General features: G+C 38.1%; 1 protein-coding gene and 1 long non-coding RNA gene across 2 annotated transcripts in view; one reads left to right on the top strand and one right to left on the bottom strand.

Moving 5' to 3' along the window:
* angpt1 (angiopoietin 1) overlaps nucleotides 1-20214 on the bottom strand; it is an 85266-nt gene extending 65052 nt beyond the window's left edge. Inside the window, exon 1 of the mRNA XM_064348402.1 lies at nucleotides 19206-20214. Coding sequence (XP_064204472.1) covers nucleotides 19206-19568 — 363 coding nt within the window. The 5' untranslated portion in view covers nucleotides 19569-20214. The remainder of the gene's footprint in view (nucleotides 1-19205) is intronic.
* Nucleotides 1-20220, top strand: part of LOC135261793 (uncharacterized) — a 499003-nt gene that overhangs the window by 96013 nt on the left and 382770 nt on the right. The window lies entirely within an intron of this gene.

Below are 20220 nucleotides of genomic sequence, written 5' to 3'. Positions count from 1 at the left end.
AAAGGGCAATTCATTTTTGATATCCTGTCCTAAAAGACATGAACTTTCTTAAAACATAAAAAGATGAGAGAAAAAAATGTCTGTTTGTTTTGACTTTCAGTTGATTTCTCAGAAGACCTACATTGGCATCCAACAGAAATGTTTACTTTTCACTTTCTGATTTTGTTAGTGTGAGGACATTTTTTATTATTTAATTGTTATTATTAGGCCATTCTTCAAATGTATTTTTGTAACTACAATTTTAGACCAGGATTATTTTTCCTCCTTTTTGCATGAGTAGACCCTGGAGGTATCCTTCACCACGCTTCCATGAAACTATTTTCTCCAGTCTTCACTTGATGAATATTTCAATGCCATAACATTAAGATACTCTTATCTAGCTCCAGTACAGTAGTTAGTAAGTTTTAGTGATATTAAGTGATATTAAGATAATGAGGAGGATGATACTGATTTTCATTTTTGCCTGAGGCTGAGTTGTGAGCTAATGTCGTCTGCCTGGAATTCTGAAATGGACAACACCAACAGGTTGACAGATTTTTAATGTGATGGCAGTTACAAACTAGGGTGAGTTTTAAAGTGCACTAAAACGTTTGCAAATTACAGTTAAAAGAAAAGGTTTGTGAACCCTTTGGACTTACTTGGATTTCTTCATTAATTGCTCATTAAATGTAGTCTGATCTTCATCTAAGTCACAATAATGGACAAACACAATCTGCTTAAACTAATAAACAGATACTTCTACTTCTTGTCAATACTGAATCCATTATTTTAACATTAGCAGTATAGGTTGGCAAAACTATGTGAACATCTAGGGTAATGACTTCTTTAAAGGCTAATTGAAGTCAGGTGTTCCAATCAATGAGATGAGATTGCTGGTGTGGGTGTGCCCTGCCCTATAAAAAAGGCACACAAAGTTTGGTTACTGACAGAGTCTACTCTTCTCAAGAAACCTCTGTTAATGTGAACCATGCCCTGCTCAAAATTATGTTCAGAGGACCAGACGAACTGTAGAGATGCATGAAGCTGGAAGAGGCTACAAAGTATATCTAAAGGCCTGGGTGTTCATCATTCAAGTTGTCCATGAATGCAGGAAATTCTATACTGTTGCTATTCTTCATAGTAGTGGGCATCCTGCAAAGATCACGGCAAGAGCACAGCATGCAATGCTGAAGGAGTTCCTATAAAATAGGACTTTAATTTGGCTGGTGTACTTAATTTTTTATAGTATCTGGTGCTTACCTTTTAAGGGACCCTTTTTTGCTATAGAGTGGAGATGAATCACATGTCAAAAACAGGATCATACTCCTTATATAGACAGAAAACAAGGAGACCCTTTGCAGGATTACGTGTCATTGAAATGGACAAAAGCAATATTTCTCATAATGTAACCAATGTTGTTTTATATTTTGTTTTGGAGCTGTAGATTACTTAACTTATTTACTTATTAAGGCCCGCCCTAATTAAAGACAGTGAGATTTTTCTTCCCTGTCCTTGTCCTCCCAAATTCCCCACCACTTGACTGCCATTTCCCCTTTTGTGTGCAGGTGTTGCTGTTGAAGATTTTAAATAAGTTAATGGAGTCAAATTAGTTTAATTAGCCTTTGCCATATCCACAGAAATGTTAGTATTAAAAGCAGTAGTAGCAAGTACTTTATTTTTTACAAGGCCATATTTTAGCTATCAATTGTACAATACATTTACCTCCTCTTATGGTTTACTGAAGGGCCATTATAACTTCCAACCTCTGATTTACTCCAATTGATTCAAAACTGTAGCCATACTGTCATAAAGCTAAATCATAGCACAGCTGTCTTCATCTCCAGTGAGCACTTATGTGATGCACGTAACATTATAGCACAACATGCTTTATGGACATGCATGAAATTTAACAGATATGGCACATACTGTATATAGAGCAAACTGCTTAGCTACCTGAGCCTTTATGTAACTAAAATATTCAATACAAAACAAGTTCTTCATGATACATTTCCACTACTGTAATCACAAGCTGATATTTTATCAACGGTAGCCGGCATATGAATTTAGAATGATGATCAGACCACTTGGCTGGACCTACTTTCCACGGGTGTGCATTTATCCATTTTTAACGCACACCGTCCATGCTAGATGCCACCAAGGTCCCTCCCCTGAGTCCCCTCTATATATACCATTGCTCGCATATACATGCTTGCAACTTGCCAGTTCTTGTCAGATGCCTGTGATTTTATTTCTTTGTTTTTGCATCTTTACTTAGTCTAGCTTGTGTATACTTACTTATTGACTTGCCTCGATTGAAGCAAACTCAGGCAGTGGCAAATGGGGATAGATTTTGCTTAGCTTGGTAATGCGGAGCCTTGTCCCAGGCTGCAACTTTCAGTCTGCTATTGAGCCTGCTTTGTTAGAAGCAAGTCGTCTGTCTGCTTTGTGTTTACCTCCCTCTGCTGCTGCTAAGTGCTTACAGAACAGCAAAATCATTGTTTTCTCTTCTTCACTCTTGCATCTTTATAATGATGTTTATGTGCCATTTTACAGCAAAACGATGGCTAAACAAGTGTCAGCCACACAGAGAAGCTTGCTTTCTGTTTCTTTTTTTACCTTCCAACTTCAACTACAACTATGACTATTGGGGCTTGGCTTCCGGATACAGATCCAACTCAGACTATGGCACGTTCAGCTCAGACCTACCATTATTGCAATTCTTAAGGCCTCTAACTGATAATACTTTATATTGCGACAGTGTACACACCCAATAACAAATCTCACAACTGCGTGGCAGATGCAGATCAAAAATGTATATCTGCCGCTTTTTCTTGAAAAAATGGAGCATCGTGTAGTTCTGGCAGGCCACGAGAGTCAAGCGCTCCGGCTGAATCAGCTGATGGCTCAGCTGAGTGATGTTCACCTATCACAGTACATTCACATAACAGGACGGTCTACTTAAACAGCCTCCCTCTACTCATTCGGCTACTCCTCCTGCATGCAAGCTTGCTGCACATTGCTTTGTAAATCCCCTCCACCACCCCAGCTCCACCCCTATGTGTTAAGATCCATTGCTGCTGGATCTGTTCTGTGTGTACCCCTCTAGGGGGGTTTGGCTGCTGGCCTCCTGGCCTTATCCACGTGGGCTGCGTGGTTGGCGGGAGAGCTCCAGAACAGAGCCCTACCGCCAAACATAACTGTATTGCCTTTATTGTCAATAAAGATCTTACTTTGATGACAGTGGTCCTGACTGAAATATGTGCTGCTCAGATTAACAAATCTAGTGAAGTACAATGAGTGGGCCTAGGGTCACCAACTGTCTTGTAAAATATGGAATTGTCCCATAATTGGAAGTAAAAAACATGTTCTGTATTTTGCCCATACAATCTTTGAAACATTGCAGTCGGCATGGGTGAGCTGTGGCCACCAAAATGGTATCCTAGCTGAACCATCACATGCAACCCCCCGACTCTGTGATCACAATTACCCCACTGTGCGATCAATCCCCCTGGTTCCAATGGCAGAGAACAGGGGCCCATGGTCAGTGAGGGCCTGTATCCCAATTGCAAACAGTGGGAACAAGCAATACATTTTTTATAGCCGTGCACATAACCAAACACACCCAAACACAGATATGGCACAAGTGCTAAGAATGTTAAGAACTGAAAACTCAAATCATTAATGGTGTGTTTTATATACCGTTGGTTCAATAAACATATCAACAACAAACATATAAACTTAATGGTAATTCAGTTTTGCAGAGAATGTAATGCATACACTATTCAATTATTTGTGGTACTTTCTTTGGCAGTAGTATAGTCTTATTTTCTGCCTTATATAAAATGCCTTATAAACACTGAAGTGGATCTAAAGGAACATGGATGGATTGATGGCTTTTTTAAGAAGCAGGTGCCAAACTGAGCCGTGTCAAAACACCTGATCCCTGAATTTGGAATATATCATCAACATTCCCTGCTCAACTGCTATTATTCAGGACCTAGCTGCTTTAGAGCTGATATCGCTCAACACACTACAGTCTCCCATGCTGCAAAAATGAGTGCTGTGGAACACTATACGGTAACATCAATATTCAGGTGTAGGCTACTGCACTGTTGTTAAGGACACTGCCTGTCACAGTCACAGCAGCAGAGTGCTAATTTTCTAATATTTATGAGGAACTACTTGATCAGCATAGGGAATGGACTGACAATACTTTACATTACATTCGCATTACATTTATTTATTTGACGCTTTTATCCAAAGCGATGTACAATAAGTGCATACTGGAGGTTATTGGAACAACTACAAAAGACAGGTCCGATAAGGTATAATACTCATTTTGTAACAGTTATTAATAGCCATGAATACATTAAGTCCAGTTCACGCAGTTAACATTACTCCTGATATGACCTAACCTATGGCAAGTCAAACTAGGGGTCATGGCATGCTACAACATCAAGATAATGATACAAAGTACAATAAGGGCTCAATGGAGGTACATGTAACATGAAAGTGGCACAGGAGGTACATGTGTAGCATGAAAGAGCGGGATTTAAGTGATAAACTGATCCCAGATTGGGAATGTCATGCGGAGTGGTGATAGTTCGTTAGTCCAGGTATAGTCTGAAGAGATGAGTCTTCAGACCACAGCGGAAGATGGGCAATGACTGAGTGGTTCGTAGAGGAACAGGGAGTTCGTTCCACCACTGGGGAGCTAGGGTGGAGAAGCTCTGAGGTAGGGACGAGCAATCTATACTTTCTATCGAGATCATCAGAGCTGAACGTCCTTGTTTTCGTTTGTCGAAGTTGGCAACTCTACCCATATCTTTCTATTTTTGTTGTGTTCTGATATATATGAGCAATGTGTGGCATGGTGTTGAATAGTGCAAGCCTGTTTGGTAGTAGTGTACTTTTTAAAATATGTGTAGTGCTGTACTGGTATGCTACAATGGCAATGTGTTTTTGTGTATGTGGTGTAGTGCTGTGGTTGTTGGAGTTGATAGGCATAGCAAATTGTCAACACTTCCCAGTCCATGATTGCTACACAACCCCATCCCCAACTCTGGATCACAGTGAAACATTGCGGCCTCCTATGCTGACAAATGACACTCCACCTATGGGCTAAATCTGGACAGAATATTTTATCATTAATAATAATATTGCAGGATATATGTATACAATATATACACAGTGGAAGTAGCAATATTACACAGATGTGTTCAAACTCCCAGTTACTTTAAAATTAAAATTTGTGTGTGCCATTTCACTGACTACAGAACTTTGTACCCTTTTACACTTGCCTTTTTGGTGATGTAGGTTTAACCTGCTAGAAAAAAGTTTCACAAATGTGCCATAGGCATCCATTACATTCAATGCATGTGTATTTGAATGAAGTGCAATGACATTAAAATACCCTTTTTTATTTTTATATACTGTAGGTCACAGTGAATCCATTTTGCAGATCATGTAGGTTATTAAGAGTAATTGTGAGGAAACTGTGTTGGATGAAATGTTCTTCCACACCCTGATCTCTTGGGTATAGCCAAGCCTGTGGCTGCTGGCCAATGCATTTTTGATTCCTTATTAGCCAGGAACAAGGTGGGTGTGTAATGAGGTCCACTGAAAAGAGAAAGAACTGGGAGGGGGCACTCCGTCTTATCAGCCTAGCTCCATTCGCCAAAACAGCCTGTGCAATACAGCAGAACACCTTCTTTGCATGACAATTAAACTATATGATTTTTTATCATTTCAAACAGTGGACGAGAGGACGACAAGCAAGCCCAACTCCTCATGGTCTTCAAAAAAGGTCTGCTGTATTGGGTCTTGGTGGGATTTTTTTAAGGATCTTGGCTGTGATGACAGCAGAATTCATCGAACTCAGGGGCATGGAGGAGCAGTCATGCTCAGACCACAGAAGCAGCTAATCAAATTGTAAGACACTTTGTTTTTTGTTTTGGTCTTTTTTGGTTTGTTATTTGTTAAATTTTGTCACACAAAACAGCACCAACAAAAATTTAAATACATATGTGTATAACAAGAATTATCTCAGTTTTTTGGTGCTAAAGTTCTGTCCACAACTGGGCTGCCTATGGGATTTAAATACAGCTGTCAGAAATTATCCTAAAGACAAGGAACAATGCAGTTACATACCATCTTTTATCTAAGCACTACACACAGATTCACTTGAACAACACACCTCAGGCTATATTTACCATCTTATTCTTACAGTGTGTTATGAGTCATATGAGGTTACCTGTACTGTAGTTTTTTGATTAGTTTGTTTCGTTTGTGTGTGTGTGTGTGTGTGTGTGCCTGTGTATTTGCACTCTTTTTGGTTTTGGTCATTGGGAATGGTAGCACTATATACTGTATACTGTATAAATTTTCAAAACAACACGTCTAGTCTCTCCCAAATCAGTTTGGGGTTTGCACATTAATGCAGCTGCGGATGCATATAATTGGACATACCCATTTTTCCCACTTAAAAACTATGAGCACTATGTTCTGATGTTACTTAACATATGCCACCTGCACAGGGATCACAGCTGAAGCAAACGCATGCCTCAGATACACTCACAATGGCTTCTTCCCACACTACCAGCTACACAATACTACAGGAGAGTTCCAGTGATATCCTGTACATGCCTGGTGAGGTGGTACACAGTAAAATGTCCAGTGTTAATTCAACTCTTAACTGATAACATTTGGTCCCACTGTGGAATGTTGATTTAACACTGGAAAGTTTACTGTGCATGGGGTGGTTATGCAGGAACAATCAAAAGCAGCAATGTCTGGCTAAAACCCATCCAACCCAGGGGGGAGTTAATCAGTTGTTTCCTACTACAGACCCTTGTTGTAAGTATTTTATGATGTAGTCCAGGTCTAAGAGTGCACAGATCTCTTCTGCTCCTCTGTGCATGTGCCTGTCTTTCCTTATGGGAATTTCAGATACTGATAGTCCTGTTGCAGGCACCCCCTGCACAGAGAGCACGTAAATTTCGATCATGGCCAGGGGTTTGTGGCTCTGGAACATTGAGCGGTTACTCCTCCTGACAAGTTGCTGACAGAGAAAGAACTCCCCAGCTTTGTGTTTATTTTTGCCTTTTCAAACTTGAGTGTGCCGAAAGTGTGCATACAAACAGTACAAACAATCACCCAGGAGAAAGTTAAACTGATCTTTACCAGCACACCATGGGGTATGAGTATCATCCAAACTGTGTGTCAGGTGACATGGAACAGGATGCAGTGAGATGTATGTAAAATGTTTAAACTATAGCCTCTTAAATGATGATTAGAATCACTCAAAAGGTTTCTGCAATACCTGAAAACATTGTGTCACCAATTACAGTACAGTGGCTAAATATGAACTTTAAAAAAATCAAACTATCTGCTAGACTGAACTGGATGTGTGAGTACATGAACAGGCTCACCCACTAATCTTCCCACCCATAAACAAATAACTTTGAGGAGAATCTTTTAAGCTGCAGAAGCAGAAAAAAGAAGCGACCCGATGTAAGCATTGCAGATGAACATCAGATGCAGAGGCCTAGCACAGGCTCAAATGGGACACATGTTGTCAATCAGGCTCGGTACCAGACGGAGCAGTCCAAACACCATCACGCCAGACTTGCTAAGGATTATCCGCGGGGATAACCAGGCAGAAGGCTATCACACAAACAGTTCCTGATAACATTTCCTTCATGACATTTATGGGCGTTTATAAACCTTATTTCTTTTTTGCTGTTCAGTTGTGCGTGGTCTGATTATACCTAGTGTTGATAGATCAAATTTTGTCAGAGGAAATACATATCAAGAATTGTATTCTTAAAATATTATTGAAACATGTTTTTTTATTGTTGTCACCATGCACAGACAGCATTATAACTTCTGTTTCATGTCAAAATACCTAAGTAATATAGGGGTCACGTTTGAGAAGGAATATCATTCTCAAATATGTATTTCTGAACACTGAAGTATTTGTATCCCTCTGCAGACATTTCAGGTTTTCTGGAAGAACCTGAAGTGGCCCTTAATACCAACTGAATCCTGAAATAATTTAATAAATGTCTTAAATAGTGTAAGTTGTAATACACGAAGAATTATATGGTTTTTTGGCAGTAGGGCTAGGTCATTTGTAAAAAAAAATGTAAAGTGTAAAAAAAAAAAATGTTTTTGCACAAACACTTTCATGCAAATAAACTCTTGCTGGTACTTTTTTTGAAAAAAGTACACAAGTGCTGGCAAGAAAACAAACAAAGCTGTATCTTTTAAAAGAATAAATAAACTTAATTTAATCAACTGCACAACATAGCTGAACTGCTTTACTGAACTTAAAGCCAGTGAATCAAACTTTCCCTTCAGAAAAAATGTTTGCTTAGATTTGGTGGGGTACATATTTACAGAGGGTTCTAGAAGTAAAAAAAAAAAAAGAAATTCCATGGACATCAAAATAGTAAAAAAAAAGGAAAAAAACTACAATTCACAAATTCATTCATTTTTCCTGTTGTCATTCTTGATCTGGAAGTGTAGTTTCAGCTAACTGAGCCACCTGCTTGTGTTTTTTGAGGTAAACTGTCCACACATAAAGAAGGCTTTTTCTGCCTAAAAAAGTGTGACCTGAATTGTATGAGAGCATCAGACCAATGCTTCAAGTTATTTCATGTCTGGCTACAACTTAAAAAAAAAAAGAATCATGTTCATATCCATGCCTTTTCATGTGGTACAGTTACAACATCAGCTATGGCCTGTGAGATTGTTTAGTAAACTCAGAGCTGTTTAATGAATCCCAGAAGTGTATATGAAAACAAATTAACATAGTAAATTTACAAAGATGAAATTGTTATACAATGGGCACCTTAAAAAAGATGATTCAACCTGACCAACTGACGTACAAAAAATAAATATGAAAAAAAAACCTTTCACCCTTCAATTACCCAAGAGACATTGCTCAACAGTGATTACAGTCATCACTCTCAACTATGAAAGACTTTTGTAGTACATTGCAGAGCAAAGTATTTTACAAGTTAAACATAAAACAGGTCTAACCTCCATGATTTATTCCCCCTACAAAAATGGAGTAAAAAATAATAACTGCCAAGGTTCTGGTTCCTGGTCTTAAACTGTAAGTGTCACTCAAGGAAAACATTTTTGGCAACAATTTCACAGCTTCACACCTACTCTAAAGTATTTATTATGTTGTACCTTGTCCTTATATCGTGCACCTTTCTTAAAAAGAGTATTACTACTAGGAGTCTTCCATAAAGCTTAATAAGCTCACTAGAATAAATACTAAACTGGATACTAAATTTTAATGAAGCCCATAAATCATCCTAAAAGGTCTAGATGCCCGTAACAACAGATAATCTTCAAACACCTTCATTACAAATCCTTAACACTGCATAATCAGTTTACTATAATCAAGAATAGACCAAAATAATTACGTAGTTGCAAAAGTACAGACTTTTTAGTATTATTTAATCGTGTATAATTTGTGTAATGTGGCACAATGTATTTAAGCACTACAGATACAGGGCCTACATTTTGCTGGTAAATGGCATCAACACTAAGTGTAACAGTGATAATTACAGAATTCTAAAAGCGTCCTTAATTTCACTTTATTGTAAGTTTCCATTATTAAGTTATGTGTAAGTTAATAAAGCCCTCATTGAAATAGAATGTGATATTTGAGATGCATAAAGTTTCAGCCTTTCTGGTTTATAGTACGCTTTACTAATGTTAACATACTCTAGGTACCTTACTTCAGTGACAGTCAATGTTTTGAATGGGATGAGGGTTATATCAGCATCTTAAACAATTATCTGCACTTCACCATGATAGCAACATCTCTGGTATTCTATGGAATGTAAGGCTGGCTGGGGTCCCAGACATGGCAAACATATCACTGGACAGTGTTCGGACGAACCCCCACCCCCTACACCCCCAAACACTCAGTGGAGTGGGGAGAACATGGAGGAGGGGTAGGCTGTGTTTTCTTAGGGACAGGCAGGCTGAAAGTAACAGTCATCACAGCCCTGTGCGGGGACCTGGCGCTGAAATCACCACATCGGACCGCATCGTAACCAATCCTTCCACCGCTATTAATCTGTTAGCCTGTGTAATGGCCCCATGGGGGGCACAGAGTTTAGAAAACAATGAGCCCTTTTGAATCAATAATGTTTATTAAAAAATGGAATCGCTTTTCTCATGATGTCAGAAGGAAGAGGTTTTATGATCCATCAGGTTCCTCAGCCTCATGCGTGCCGCTCCTCTTGAAATGCGGACTGAAAATCTGTCCTATTTGGATTCTTCCTTTAAAATTTTATTTATGCTATTGCTTAGGGGGATTCGAGTGACGATCCCTAAATTCATAATTCCACATAAGTAGAGACATTTCATTTTTGTAGAATGTTCATATTCATTTTTGTTAGTAATTATTCCAAATCCCCTGAATATGCACAGATAGTATCTGCTCTCTGACCTCCAGTAGATACCGTTGCTTTGATTCAGTACAGTTTGATTAGGCTACAGCTAAGGGAGGGACTTGGGGTCTGGACAGTCATCTGCTTTATGTTGTTGTCTTTTTCCCAACCAAACATCTTCACTTATTTGTAAAACTACTGGAGAATTAAAAACTGAAAAGCCATACAAATTGAACATGCACTAAAATGCGTGGCGGCACGAGGGGGACCTACACAATATTAGGCAGGTGGTTTTAATGTTGTGGCTGATCGGTGTGTATATATATATATATATATATATATATATATGTATTACATTTACAAAAGTATGTGGACACCCCTTCTAATTAGTGGTTTTGGCTATTTCAGCCACACCCATTGCTAAAAGGTGATAAAATCAAGCATACAGGCAACATGTATGCTATCAACATGGCACTGTCATAGGATGCCACCTTTTCAACAAGTCAGTTTGTCAAATTTCTGCCCTTCGAGTACTGCCCCAGTCAACTGTAAGTGCTGTTAATGTGAAGTGGAAAGGTATGGGAGCAACAACAGCTCAGCCGCGAAGCAGTAGGCCACACAAGCTCACTGAATGGGACCGCCGAGTGCTGAAGCATGTAACACGTAAAAATCATCTGTCCTCGGTTAGCACTCACTACAGAGTTCCAAAATACCACTGGAAGCATCAGCACAAGAACTGTTCATCAAGAGCTTCATGAAATGGGTCTACATTACCAAGCAGCCATACACAAGCCAAAGATCACCATATGCAATTCCAAGTGTCGGCTGAAGTGGTGTGAAGCACACTTTCATTGGACTCTAGAGCAGCAGAAATGCATTCTCTGGATCGATGAATCATGTTTCGCTATCTGGCATGTATTTCTGCTAGATCACATTTAATCATTAATTAAAGTGTCATTCATTTATGTGGCAAAGATGTTATATTAAAAAAACCACTATAATGAAGGCATGGGGGCATACATCATGTTCATCTGTGAAAAAGTAAATTGAAACAAGATTTGTATGCAGTATATTGTTGATATTTATTGTTTTGAACTGACATGTTTCATCTTTATCTTTATTATATTCAAAGAACCCATATAGAAAAAAAGACATAAAGCACATACAGATGATGACCAACAAATAAAAAGCAAAACAAATAACAAATTTACCCTGGTTTAGTGTGGCTATGAAATAGATCTCTCAAGTGTCATTCCTCTTTTATTAAAAAAAAACCAAAGACTTCATTATCTGCCTAAGATCAAAGGCACTTTTGCTAATACTTGGAAACAAGTTGTTAACTGTTTTGATATTCATGTGAAAACAGTTTCAGTGTTAAACTTATATTTGAAAAATGTTAAAATTATTATAAAAATTATATAAATGATTATATAAAAATTGGGAAAATGTAAAGCAATCAGTCATGTGACCCTAGCAGCATGGAAGCTATTCTGAGATTTGACACTGTTGTTCCAATCATATTGACTTTTTAATGAAAAATTGGAGAAGAGTTATGCAGCTCTCTGTCATTAGTGGCTGGCTGGGAGTTTTTTAACTTTTACTCGCTAACCTGTGGTCATGACTGACTTTCATAGCAATTTCCCCAAAATTTTGTATATTTTATTGGCAGTTATTTATTGGAATTCACAAACTGAACTGAACTTTTCGTATTTTTGCTAAAATTACTTCCTTGTTTTACTCTGCAGCTATGATCAGCTATGATGAGAGTAAGACGTCATTCTCAGTAGTAAAAAAAGCAGCACACTGATTCTTTGACTCATTCTCTGCTGCAGACAGACAAGAAGCGACACTCTTCAAGTTATGTTTGCTGCAGGGATTCTGAAAGGGTCAACGCTGAAGAGAATGGTTGTTTTTACACTGAGCAGCCATGCTTTTATTTTGTTCAGTGAACCCCAGAATGTTAATTTTTTCTCTTTGATTAAAAATTGTCAGATGGAAGAGATTTTCAATAAAAACAATAATCAGATTGGAGGATTTGTAAGGGGGAACAGGAATGTTTTGGAAAGGATGAGGCGAGACAGAGGATCAGTGATATTTGAAGAAGGATATGGCTAGTCAAATTACAGCTGCTTGTATGGTCCTGACAGAACCCTGGAGAACCAGCAACAGAACTAAAAATTACACAAAATATGCTGGCCGAACGGAGGCCAAGGTGGAGCCAAAGTCATTTAAACAGAATCTCACATTGGTAACTATTTTTCTTAAATCACATTATTCTTATTATAATGACAAAATGCACTTATTCACACCTATTTTAATACACATCATATTGAAACAATGAAACAATCATAAGATTTGTGCAGTGCAGGTTAAGTGATGTATACTAATGGTGAATGGCAGATAACGGTTACTGAAAACAGGAGATTAAAGATGTGTCCAAACTGTGATGAGATTGCAATCACTTAATGTAAAAAATATCAGTAATGTTTGTGTAGGAAAAGTAAGGGTTCCAAGGCAGGTAACCCCCAAAAAACCCATCTATTTTCTTTAGAATAATAACCAAAGTCAATTCTATCAACCCATTTTGTGGAAGCTAACACCCCTAGGGTGAGAGAACCTTTAAACATCTGGCTAAACGTATATTCAACTAGAATCATTTCCAGTTCTTTAGATTTAAACTGGGGGAAAATGTCTGAGGAAAGTCACAGTTTTCATTTATTTTACCTATAATAATATCAGAAAGAAAAATGATAACAATTAAAATAATTAATATGCCTGTGGGTATGAGGAAACCCAAATACATTACAGGAACTCATAATTCATTCAACCACATTATGGCAGGCACAGCACTGTAAGTTAAAAATTGTGAGTTGCATAAAATAAATGTGTTACACACCTAACAAAATACAAAAATATAATTGCAATTAAACAAAAATAAATTCTACAAAGCATTCACTTAAGGGTAATTAATTAAACGGCTGCAGGATATTTTACAAAAAACATGCAGGATAGAACTTTCATAAGGAAAGTGGGGGGTGGGTGGGACTCAAGACTGCACTAAATTACTGGGAAATTAACTCTCCCATTCATTTGTGCTTCATAGCCAAGGTATAAAGTGACAGAGCCCTTTTCTGTCCAATATCAAACATTCTCAGCAGTCAGAGTCTAATGAGCATGATGAAATGTTGTTTCTCAAAAAGACTCAGCACAGATTGGTCTGCCTTATCTAGTATGACAAAATTAATAAATGTCGGTTGAAAAAATGCATTAGCTTGGCCTGAATTCTCACAACCATTTGTAAAATGTGACATTTTTATCATGTATTTTCACATGCGCTCCCTCAAGCTAAAATAAGTCTGCTCTCATTTCAAATGCTCTGCTGTTGTAAATGAGGTGGGGATGAATTTTTGCTACTTTAGCAGTGAACATTGTCCTATGCTTCTTTTCCCTGGCATAAACATTGAGGACAGGAAGGAAGACCTTTTCAGTCTACTGAGCATCCACTAGCTCTGCATCATCCGATTGTTGGTTTTGGCTAGCGCAATCAGCAAAAACAAACTTTGATACAAAGGAAGTTGCCCTTAAAATAGCCTTCTCCTTTCCTCAATCTCCAACCATGCTGTGTGGCCTTTTGATAGTGCTTTAAGTATGGCTTCTCTTCTCTGGAGAAAAATCAACCCATATTTATTCAGTGTAGAAAAAGGCAAAACTGCCCTAAAGCCACATGGGTTTTAATAGGGAAATATTTTGTTGGCCCTTTTCATAACAATTTGGTTTGTGGTTCTTTTCATAGAACAACTACTTGAGAGGTGATGTACATATGAAGACATATTGATTCCACTTGCTGTGGTCTTCAGAATTCCAGCTGGTTAATGTTTTGATGTGATTTCTAAAACCAACGTTCATCCAAGCCAAAGATTTAAACTTTTGTTTGTAATTCAACAGTCAGAGTTAATGCATGTCACAACTTAGTCGTAATTTATTCGAAATGAAATTCAAAGGAAAAATCTGTTGTGGATTCATATGATTGACTGGTCTTCTAATTATATGTATGTTTTAACATGTACAGGAAAGAATTATGTAGGAAAGATTTTTTCTAGGAAAGAATTATGCAATACAATGCATTCCATGAGAGGGTATTTAAAATGTACGTACGATATACAGTATGTGCAGTGCCCTCCAAAAGTGTGGTAATGGTAGAGTGAAATTTGCTATTTTGTATGTATACCTAAATGTATACCTATCAAAAATGAATATGATCAAAAACAGATGACTGACAGGTGTTAATTGGTGCTTGGGTTTTCCTTTCGCATTGATTTTTCACAAATGAAAGAGCAGCAATTGTCTATTTAGCCTTTCATGTGTGAAGATTGCATTTGGATTCAGAGGCATACACTATCATGAAGACCAAAGAAATAACCATGAAAAGCTGAAAAAGCAACTAATCTGTAAGATGAGAGAAGAAAAGAATTCATTAAGAAGGATAGCATATAAACTGGGTGTATCAAGTACAGCATTTTGAAAAGTCTTGAAAAAGAAAGAACCCACTGTTTGACTCAGAAATAAACAATTTACAGGTTGGCCAAGGAAAATAGCTGCAGTTGACAACAGACGGATCCTATGAGCTGCGAAGTAAAACCCTAAAACAATGGTCAGAGTCAACACCAGCAGTGTACAGAACGCAGGGCTGAAAATATCACAAGCCACCACATGCAGAAGACTACAAGAGCAGAATTATAGAGGCTACACTGCAAGATGGAAACCTTTCATCATCAGCAAGAACTGAAAGGCCCGATTAGAATTCACCAAGAAAACACAAGTCTGACGAGTTCTGGAACAAAGGTTTATGGACAGATGAGACCAATATAAACTGTTACCAAAATGATGGAAACCCAAAAGATTGAAGAAAGGAAATAACAGCCTATGGTCTAAAGCACCCCTGTACATTTGTGAAATATGGAAGAAGTAGTATGGCTTGGGCATCTATGGTGGCTTCTGGATCAGGCTTAATCATCTTTATTGATGATGTAACAGAGGATGGCAGCAGTAGGATGAATTCATTGGCTGGCCCCATCATACTGTAGCAAGACAGTGGCCCCAAACACACTACCTACACAATCAACGCATTCATCATTGGGAAAGAGTGGAAAATCAAGCCACTCTTTCCCAATGATCAAACCACTCTTTCCCAATCACCTGATTTAAATCCAATCCAGCATGCATTTAACTTGCTGAAGAAGAGACGGGTTGTACATTTGCTGCAGTTAGTGTATTTAAGGCCTATGCAACCAAATATTAAACTTAATTGCTTTGATTTACTTTAAAGTTAATCATTTAACTTAATTTTGCACAACTGTTTCCGTAAAATGGCAGAATTTACATGCATGTATCATGAAATAAAAGCTGATTGACTGTACTGTTATCTCATATTACTCTTCTTTTGATCTCAAATTAAAATGCCTTAAGTATGCAGAAAAAACTTATTTCACTCTACCGTTACACCACAATTTGGTGAGTACAGTACTTACTCTGCCACCTCCTGGCTTTTAAATAGTGCACAAATGTGGTTTCAACAGTATATGATGCACTTCTATCGATTAAATTGATGGGTACTTTTGAGAGCCTCTTTAAAATGTATGGTTCAAGTAAAGGGAATAAAAGGAAGTCTATTCCTTTTCCATAGGCTTCTGTGATCAATGGTCATTACTGAGAAAAGTGTCTATTTTCTTTTAAATTTCTAATATAAAAATATTCTTGTTGTGTCTTTGGTTTGGATCACAAAGAAATCTCATGTACCCGGAGAGTGATTCGGGTATTTGGATATTGCAAAATACAAGTCAGCCTCAAAAATAATATGTGCTAATTCAATTAAGTATGGAAACACACAAAAAAGTATTCAGAAAAAAATAATCAAGTATACTTTCCTTTTTTAAAACTGCACCAGTGATTTTTGAACTGTACTTTCCTTCATTCCTGGCACACACCTAAAACATTTCCTCCCAGGCCTCTGAACCACACAGGATTCAGCAAATAGGATGCAAGTGAGGGGGATGTGCAAGTGGCCACAGTTTTCTGAACCAGTAATAAAAGATCAGAGGCAATCTTGCTAAATTACCCCTCTTACATGCCTAGTGGAGAAGTAATCCTTCAGCAAACAGAAGTCACTCTTGACTGGAATGGAATGTTATCAGTGCTGTCTTTTCCCTTGCAGTGTTGAATTCCAGAGGTAAATGATTGGTACGACTAATACTTCCAAACAGCTGCCTGCTTAATTTACCCCACGCAACAATACATCTAAAAATGAGGGGTACGCTACCCTGAGCAAATTAATTTACAAGAATTGCTTAGACCACCATTAAGCACACCATTTGACAAGCAGCCACAGCATATATGATTAAGACAGATAAGACTCTCAGGGACTGTCACTCCTTTGCTGAATGAAAAATGTTAACTGCATCCTCATGTTCTGAACAGTACTAGCAAGCTTTAGCGCTGTCTTTGGGTTCTCTTGTCAGATGATCAGTCTCCTTTGCTTTTCCTTTGATGTTTTTTGAGGCCAAATGTAATTTTTTTTTTGTGTGTGATAACAATAAAACATTCTAGATTTGTCAAATTGTTACAGAGCTTCCTACATTGTTACAAGAGTTTCACATGATTACTGTAATTTACAAAAGAAAATGTAGATGCCTTTGCCCTTTTTGTGTCTGAAGTTAAATTATCTTCAAGAAAATAATAAGATTTTGAATGTCCATCAGAATGTATTCTGAATTTCAGCCTGGTGTTTCCATAACCTTCACTGACTGATGAATAGCACTGTACAGACTGATGTACAGAAGCAGAGCAATTTTACTGTAGTTTGTAGCTCATCTGTCTTCTCTCCCTTTAGACTATACATAAAGATGCAACTGCTTTACTCCCTCAATGATATACCTACAGTATACCCTTGTCATCTTATTCCTCTGTATGGTCTACTATATAGTGTTGGACAATTATAAATTATGTTTGTATGCATAATCTCTACTTTATATTTTTCTTGTAAAATGTCTGTAGTGAAAGTCCTTTTCAGTACAAATTCCTTTTCATGACTTTCTGATTGCAGGTTTTTTTAAATAGCAGTTTTAATAATTAAAATGCACTCTCAAAATATTTAACAGTACAATGAAAGCAGAGTGAAATTGCATATTCATGGCGTTTATGGACCATAGGAAAAAATAAATCAGGACATTATTATTGTATATAATTATATTTATAGATATTGTAGTGTAACCAAAAAATGCAGGCAAATTATTTCTAAGAGTGTATGCAATATTCACAGCATTATTCATCTATGAAGTGGAGAGAGGAATAAAGAATGTACTATTGAAATAGCCTGTAGATTCAGAAACTCCCAAAAGAGTACCCCTGACAATAAAGGTGGGTACCCCGGCAACTAATTAGTGGAGTATTTGCAAATGAATACAGGCAACGTCAAGGGCAATTAAGCTCCGACTCCACAAGTGATCGGTCATTCATTATACTCATTTATTTAGTCGTTTCATGTTATGCCAAGACTTTAAAGAAATAAATAATCTACTATATGACACAAACCTGTCACCAAATGGCCTACATTTCCCGGTGAGAAAGCAAAACTTTTACAACAAATGAATGAATGGATTTTAAACATGCGCAGTCAATCTTTTAGATCTGACTTTTTGACTTATAGCTCTGAAAAGCAGCTTTGGTATGAATTAAGAGGATACCATACAGTAAAGTGTAGGATTTATTACTCTGACTCATTAAACCACCCACTCAGCTTTACACAAAAATCACACACTGTTTTTGTTGGGTATGAACAAAAAGTTGAGTCGTTAATTGAAAAATGTAACACAATTAAGTGTATTTGAAAGCCCTGACACTTTGGGAATGTTCACTGTATCAGCCTGGGGATTTCACTAAATGCTAAAATGTTATTCTCTTTATCATTTCACCAGGTCTGGAAAGAGACCAATTTTGTTCATTGTAAAATTAAAGGTAACCTAAATTGGCAGATCTTTCTAATACAATCAATATGGTAGGATATATCAGTCTAAAAATGAATCCTATATTTGTTAGTTAATTATGGAATTCATCTATCATATACAGTTCAGTCTTCCATATAAATAAAACATAATTAAGAACCGTTTTTTGGCTCATACAAACCTGTGAGCTGTATTTTACAGGTCAATCTAACCAACTATTTAAAGGACTAGTTGGTTAGAATGACCTGTCATTAAACTGTCTAACTGAAATAATCATAGCCAAAAATGATTTTTACCACAATTGATATTGCTGATTTGGAGCAGTTTGAGAATTTTTAATTGTCAGACATTTAGTGCCTAAAGCATTCCCCACAAAATGTGAAATATTAGTTCTTGTCAAATTGTGGTCGCAATAACAATGTAAAACCTTGTATCAAATGGGAAAAAAACTACTTGAAGAGCCCCTGACATAAGATCAGTTTCTTGTGTCACAGTTTACACAAAGAACAGTAGCATGAGCCTCAATCCCCCCAGAAAACACAGATGTTCAGCTTCCGAGTGGTCTTAACAGCACAAAGAACTACTTCTCAAGAACTGACATAGCCTCCAGAACTGACATTGCCAGGGTCTCCAGGTTTCACCACAAAAAACTGACCAAGAGGCACAGACAACCAAAAAAGCATTTACACTCTGACATAGATGTCCCCTTCCCAATGTTCTGTACATTCCCACAGTAAAAGACAAACTACCAAACCCGCAAATAAATTCATGCTTTGTCCTGGTCATCACACAGGTGGATCGCATCTCTTACCTTCTGAAGCCACTGAGTGTAGTTCTCCATCACATGCTCCAGGTGCTGGATCTTTTGGGTGGAGAATTCTTGCTCTACCTGTGGGGCGTCCCTTTGGAGCGCATTGGCATTGTACTGTCCGCCAGCTTTGGCCTCCCGACAGGCAGAGCCGCTGCCGTCGTTCTCTGGCAGGATGAAGGTGTAGGTGCATTGCCCGTGCTGGATGCGGTTGTAGCGCCTACTACTGCTGCTGGTGCTACCGCTGCCGCCTGCGTTGCTGACACCGCCCTCTGCGCCCCTGCGCTGTTCTGCAGCACCGCAGTCCACTGCAATCAGGAGCGCTGCCAGGGAGACCAAATGACAGGTAAACTTTTCCCATGACATTGTCGCAGAAAACAGGGAAAAGGCAAAAAAGTTAGCTTCTTTAGTAGGTCTTCTTTATTGCATCTTCGTTAATGTGTGTCCTTCTTTGAAATATGCGCCCCCCACTGACTGAATCAGAAGACTGTCGGATATATCATCAATCCAGATCATCTAGTGTCCATTGAACTGGACAGTACTGATGCACAAGTCTAGCAGGAACCAAGTCCGAAAGGGCATCACTGTCTTTTTCTGGTCATGCACAAGCTATGTTCCGGACTCTTGCCTTTTGGGGAAACTCAAAATTTTCCAGGAAATGTTGCACATGTGTTCTATTGTGACTATGTAAATATAGATATGATGTTTTATAGTAGCTGTCGTACATGTGTGTGTGTGTGTGTGTGTGTGTGTGTGTGAGAGAGAGAGTGTGTTATATAAAGTATATATGTGGTATGTCGTCCTGTGGGGGTTCCAAAAGGCACTTGCTCCTTCTTCCTCTGGGTCCTCTTTGCCTTTTAGTGAGAGGCTTTCCAGCGTAGCGCCAGGCTTCAAACAGGCTCTGTCCTTTCCCCACACAGTGACTAGAGAGGAATGTCAGTGACTGGGGGTATGTGTATGTGCCTGAGTGTGTGTGTGCGAGGGAGAGAAAGGGAGAGGGGGGAGAGCAAGACAGAGA

This window comes from Anguilla rostrata, chromosome 8 (genome assembly GCF_018555375.3).
Source record: "Anguilla rostrata isolate EN2019 chromosome 8, ASM1855537v3, whole genome shotgun sequence".
NCBI classification, from domain to species: Eukaryota; Metazoa; Chordata; class Actinopteri; order Anguilliformes; family Anguillidae; genus Anguilla; species Anguilla rostrata.
Note: the sequence above shows the minus strand (reverse complement) of the source record. Positions and strands in the feature narration are given on the sequence as shown.